The 6,593-nt window shown below is 36.5% G+C and overlaps 1 protein-coding gene across 1 annotated transcript; it reads right to left on the bottom strand.

Moving 5' to 3' along the window:
- Positions 1-4,964: 4,964 nt before the first annotated feature.
- LOC143385257 (olfactory receptor 1G1-like) lies at positions 4,965-5,960 on the bottom strand. Its single transcript, XM_076840651.1, has one exon. The coding sequence runs from the start codon at positions 5,958-5,960 to the stop codon at positions 4,965-4,967; it is 996 nt and encodes a 331-aa protein (XP_076696766.1).
- Positions 5,961-6,593: the final 633 nt, after the last annotated feature.

Consider the following 6,593-nt stretch of genomic DNA (forward strand, 5'->3'; position numbering starts at 1 on the left):
TGGCTTTGAACTTGTGATCCTCCTGTCTCAGCCTCCCAGGCTGCTGGGATTACAAGCATGTGCTACTGTGCCCAGCTGTTTTCACTCTTTTAATAGAGCTTTATTTTATAAATACATTTTAAAAATATATTGAATTCATCCATTTTTTTTTATGTTTCTTAGGGCTTTACTTGTGTCTGACTTAAGTCCTTTCTTCCCTTAGTTCAGAAAGGCATTTACTAATAATTTCTTCTAAAAAGTTTATAATTTTTCTTTTACCAATAACTCTTCATTTTAACTGGAATTGATTTTTTTGTATATTATGAAAAATGGGGGAGTATTTATTTATTATTTTTACATGGATGCCTAATTATAAATTCTCATCACACATCTATAGACTCTTTTGAATTGCAATAATATGGTAATGTTATCTATGAATAAAATGTAGTTTTGTTTCTCCCTTTACAGTACTTATATCTTTTATGCATTTTTCTTATCTTATTGCACTGAATGTAAGCTTAATTAAAAATGAGGTAGTTGTGATGAGAGCTGATAGTTTATCTAGTTCCTCATTTTGACAGGAAGGATTTAAATATATCACCATGACACATTATATACGTTGTATGCTTGAAAAAAGGCAGGTTTCTTCAGATTTTTCTCTATCCCCATTTTGCTAAAAGGACTTTTACAAGTGGATGTTGAATTGTAGCAAACATTTTTTTAAATGCATTTATTGAGATAGTCCTACAAGTTTTGTTCATTTTTCAGTTATGTTGATTGACTTTAAATAATTTCTGAATATTTTATCAGCCTTGCATTCCTGGGAAAACCCAACTTGGTCATTATACAATGTATGTTCTTTTGCATTATTGTCATTGCACTGCTAGTATTTTACTTAGGGTTGGTGCATTTGCCTGTTTTACTCCTTTGCAGTGTTTTTTTTTTCCATCAGCTTTGGGTATCCAGGTAGGTATGGTGGTGTTTTTTTGTTTTTGTTTTTTTTTTTTTAAAGAGAGAGAGAGAGAGAGAATTTTTTAATATTTGTTTTTTAGTTTTCGGCGGACACAACATCTTTGTTTGCATGCGGTGCTGAGGACCGAACCCGGGCCACACGCATGGCAGGTGAGCGCGCCACCGCTTGAGCCACATCCCCAGCCCCCATGGTGGTGTTCTTAAAAGGCAAATGGTGAGAATTCTCTGTTCTTGAAAGAGTTTTGCAGGCCAGAAATGATTTCTTTCTTGAATTGAATTGGTTATAGAATTCACTGTCAGTCATTTGGGGCTGGAATTTTTCTTTGAGGAAAGAATTTTTTTTTTTTTTTTTTTTTTTTACTAATTTAACCCTTTCAATGGTTGCATGTTTATTCAGATTTTTCTTTATGGCTTAAGTTAGTCTTGATGAGTTAGATTTTTCTAGACATTTTTTTATTTAATTAAAAATTAATTTTCTTAACATTATTGATAATATTCTCTTTATTTTAATATTAGAGATGATGTCATTTTTTCATTTCTAGTTTTGGTTATTGGTATTTTCCCCATAGAATAATTTTCATCAGAAGATGTAAATTGTTTTTCAAGAAATAATCTTTTATCTACATTTGTCTCTTCTGTCTCATGTTTTATTCTATTTTGCTATGTTTTCCTTTCATCTGTTTTGTCTCTTTTATCCTCCTTGAACTGATTTTAAAGTTCTTTTCATAATGTCTCAAGATGGATGCTTAGCTCATTATTTTGCATCCTTTGTTTCTTTTGTAGCATTCACATGTAATGTAATGAATTTCTTATAAATAACGTTTATGTTGGTCTACATTTAGATAAAAATACTTTCCATCTTTATTGATGAATATTATATACAGAATTGTGGATTTCATTGTGGTATTTTTGTACTTGTGCATAAGTTTGTCAGTTTCACTCTCTAGTACCTTTCCTCCTGACTTCCCCTGATCCCTTTCTTTTACTTGCTGGTCTCCTTTCTATTTTTATGAGATACTGGATGAAAAGATTTTTCTAATAGTCACTTTGGTTTCTTCTTTTACTCCTAGATTATTCCTAGATGAGTTCCCAATTCTCAAACATGTGGGGATTTACAGTTATATCTTTGTTATGACTTTTAGCTTAGTTGCATATGGTTTGTAGGATTTCAACCCTTTGACCTTTTCTGAAGTTGCTTTATTAGGACTCAGTAAGTGAACAAGTTTTAGAAATTTTTTTTCAGTTCTCACAGATGATATATTCTTGGTGATGCTGTATACATGTCCTTTAGGTTGATACTGTTAGTTGTACTTTTCAAGTATTCAGTTCTGAATTTAAAGGAATTTGTTCAATCAGTTACAATGTATGTGTTAAAAATCTCTCAATAAGAATGGATTTGTCTAGCCAGATGTGGTGATCCATGCCTGTAATCCCAGCGATTTGGGAGGCTGAGGCAGGAGGATTGTGAGTTCAAAGCCAGCCTCAGCAACTTACTGAGGGCATAAGCAACTCAATGAGATCCTCTCTCTAAATAAAAATATAAAAAGGGCTAGGGATGTGGCTCAGTGGTTAAGTGCTCCTGGTTTCAATCCCCGGTACCAAAAAGGAAAAAAAAAAATAAAAGAATGGATTTGTTTATTTGTTGTTTTATAAATTTTTCCTTGTATATATTTGTGGCTTCTTTATTGCTTAAAAAATATTAATGAAAATACTATATTTTCCTACTTAATGGAAGATTTCATTCTTATTACATGAACCTTTATATTTGTAATAATACATGGAAGTCAATTTGGTTGGTAATAATAATAAATCCACGACAGTATTTTTACAGCATATTATTTTTATTTTTCTTTATTAGTTGTGGATGGACCTTTATTTTGTTTATTTATTTATATGTGGTGCTGAGAATCAAACCCAGTGCCTCACACATGCTAGGCCAGTGCTCTGCAACTGAGCCCTAGCCCCGGCCCAACATATTATTTTTCAACTGTTTAATTTCAATCTTTTTAAAATGTACATACATTGAGTGAACATTTTACTAAACAAATATTTGTTGAAGTATACAGAAAATGCACAAAAACATACATGCACAGAGAATTGGAATTTTTCAAAGGGCGCACACTCACACCAACACACCCAGATCATGGGCAGTGCTCCAGGTTCCTCTTCAGATCCCTGCTCAGAGACAGTTAGTAATTATTACTGTACAACAGAATGCAGGGGAATGATTCACAGAAAGTGAAAGGGATGTTTTGAGAGGGAACTACTTCAACTATATGATTTCATGCTAAAGTAATGCATGGTTACATTAGAAAACAATACATTCCACTATGAGATAAAAAAAATAATATTTTGAGCTGGGTGCCTTGGTGCACACCTGTCATCTCAGCAACTCGGGAGGCTGGAGCAGGAGGATTGCAAATTCGAAGCCAGCCTGGGCAAACTAGCGACGGCCTTTCTCAAAAACAAACAAACAAACGAATATACAAACAAACACCCCTCCAAAACCAAAAAACAAAATCTCAAAACAAAAATAAAAAAAGATTCTGTATGTAGCTCAGAGAAAAAGTGCCCTGATTCAATTCTCAGTACCAAAAACAAACAACAAAACAAACAGCAAAAATAAATAAATAAATAAATAAACAAACAGAAACAAACTAAAGCAAGAGGTTGCCATCATTTATTTGGCTATCAAATTAATTGATATTAAGGAGAAAATGTGAACATCAAACATCGAAATCTTAAAAGATGTAAATAAAAGTCATTCTTATTTGAACATTTTGGCAAAATGAATAAAGAGCTCTAAGAATGTTTTACTTAGACATTCTACTTCTGAACATATCAGAGGTAATAAATTATAAATAAAAAATAGAGAAATTATAAATACAAAATCTTTTTAGAGATTTTCATTTAATTGTTATTTGTAATACTGAAAGGTTAGAAATCCCCCAATCATGCAGCAATAATGAAATGTTACATAAATCATGGATCTGTATTCTAATGTCACCTTGGACAACTTTTCAGGAAGTTAATAATAATATAGAGATAACTTATATAAGACTAATTGGAAAAGTATATATAATTGCACTTATTTTTCTCAACAAAGTAAAAGAGAAAAATAAGTATAAATAGAAGAGAAATGAGTACTATATTACCAGTGGTTTTCTTTCTTTAAAAAAATTTTTTTTAGTTGTATATGGACACAATACCCTTATTTATTTTTATGTGGTGCTGAGTATTGAACCCAGTGTCTTACATGTGCTAGTCAAGCACTCTGCCACTGAGCCATAACTCCAACGCCAGGGGTTGACTTTAAATGGAAGGATGCGTGTTTTTTCTTTTTCCTATTTGTTTATGTTTGACAAATTTACTATAATGATATGTATAATAGTATAAGCAATAAAATAAATCAGAGTTTAAAAACTAAAGAATCAAGGACTTGTGCCCCAAACTAATAATCACTCACTGTTAGTGTTTTTAGTCTAATCCCAGTTGGGCGATTTGGATGGGTACCCTGATCTATTTGTGACTAGATTATTCTAGAATTATTCTTGTTCTCAGTTACAGTGTGTCTTCTTGGTTCAGCTTTCTCCTTTTTGTGGTTAATTTGTGAGTGAGCTACTTCCACAGCTGGACTTGGAAGTGGCTCCCGAGACTCAGAATACTTGACACGTGTCAGATTTTGTCAGCATTCCTTATCTCTTGGAGAGACTTCCATCATGGACTGAGTTGTTAACTGAACTTCCAGAAGGAAGCTAAATTCTGTCTGGTCCCATTCTTTTGGTGGTTCCCACCCTCTGATTGGAATCTGATTGGATACCTGAACCCATCAATTAAGTCACCGTGAAGGGATTGCTAGCCTCCTTCTCTCCAGGATGTAGCTCTCTCCTTGATCAGTTGATCTTATTCCAGGTTTGCCAAGTCAGGCGTCCTTCACTGATTAAACCTGTTTGTGATGCTGAGCGTCAATCCTGACTTGAATTTGAGTTCTTCAAAGATTGTTATAGAGGGGTTCAGTTATAAATACATTTTGAAGAGCCAAGGCTTCTACTCTGTGGAAGTGCCCTTTCCTGAGTCCAGCATTTTCCCAAGCTAAACAGTTTCCACAAAGCCCCCTTCACATGCCTGTTCCTCAGGCTGTAGATAAAGGGGTTCAGCATGGGGGTGACCATTGTGTATATCACAGATGCCACCACTCCAAAATCTGCTGAATAGGAGGATGAGGGCTGAAAATACACCAGGAAGAGGGTTCCATAGAATACGGTGACCACTGTCAGGTGAGAGCCACAGGTGGAGAAGACTTTGTGCTTCCTCCCAGCAGAGGGAATCCTGAGGATGGTGTGCATGATGTGGGTGTAAGAGACCAGGATGCAGGTGAGAGGTATAATACCTGAGAGAATTGCTTCAGTTAACATTGTGACCTGAAAGGTATGGGTGTCTGAACAGGCAAGCTTGAGGAGTGGGGGTACATCACAGAAGAAATGTGGGATGGAGCGGGAGGCACAGAAGGAGAGCTGAGCCATCTGGAGAGTGAGGGAAAAGGCCAGGAGGTTGGAGCAAAGCCAGGACATGGCCACCAGCAGCAGGCAACACTGGGGATGCATGACCATGGTGTAGTGCAGAGGCAGGCAGATGGCCACGTAGCGGTCATAGGCCATGACGGCCAGCAGGAAGTCATCCAGTAAGGTCAATGTCATAAAGAAGTACATCTGCAGGAGGCACCCAGTGTGGGAGATGGTGTGCTGCTGCGTGTGGATGTTCACCAGCACCTTGGGGACGATGGTGCAGGTGAAGCAGGTATCAATGAAGGACAGGTTGGCCAGGAAGAAGTACATGGGTGTGTGGAGGTGCGGGTCAGAGCCAATGGCCAGGATGATGAGCAGGTTGCCCAGCAGGGTGACCAGGTACATGCCCAGGAAGAGCCCAAACAGAAGAGGTTGCTGCTCTGGGTGCTCAGAGAAGCCCAGGAGCAGGAAGTCAGAGATGGAGCTTTGGTTTTTTACTTCCATTCAAAGTAGAACAATTTGTGAAAAACATTGGTCACATGTGTATAGACTTCAAAAATTTGTAGTATTTAAGGCCTTTCATCTGTTTTCTGTGATTTTCTTAAAGATCACAGAGATACAGTGGTGTCTCTTGGTGTCAGGCATATAAACATGTCAAGAGGGGAGAATTCTGTAAGATGATAAAGGAGATGTTGCTGGGAGTGAGTTTTCTTTCAGTTATCTAGTAAGTTGTCCTGTAGACCTCCTCAATGAGGTTGAACTGGAGTTTGGCTAGGAAGAACCTTTCTAAATCAGTCTCCCCTCTCCTCTTTCTCTTTTATTAGGAAAACTATCAGTTTTGAAGGATTGCAAAAGTTGAATCTGATATATATATAGGAGTGTGTATTTATTAGAAATTTATCAAGAGGGGTGTGTGTGTGTGTGGAGGGGGGCGTTTGGGAGAGAAGAGGTAATGATTTACAAGGATGGGTCATTGCTGAGTCTCAGACACTCTTGATATAATGGAATTATGTACTCTCTCTTTCCTATGTAGACCCAACAAATGAGATTATGTGGACAAAACATCTTTATAGTACATAGCACACAGGGCCTGGGTACCATTATTGCATAGTTACAAAGTGTTGGCATTGCCAGGAA

The sequence above is a fragment of the Callospermophilus lateralis genome, chromosome 2 (genome assembly GCF_048772815.1).
Source record: "Callospermophilus lateralis isolate mCalLat2 chromosome 2, mCalLat2.hap1, whole genome shotgun sequence".
NCBI classification, from domain to species: Eukaryota; Metazoa; Chordata; class Mammalia; order Rodentia; family Sciuridae; genus Callospermophilus; species Callospermophilus lateralis.

Coding starts and splice junctions, on each gene's coding strand:
- LOC143385257 (XM_076840651.1), bottom strand. CDS start 5,960: ATGGAAGTAAAAAACCAAAGCTCCATCTCTGACTTCCTGCTCCTGGGC.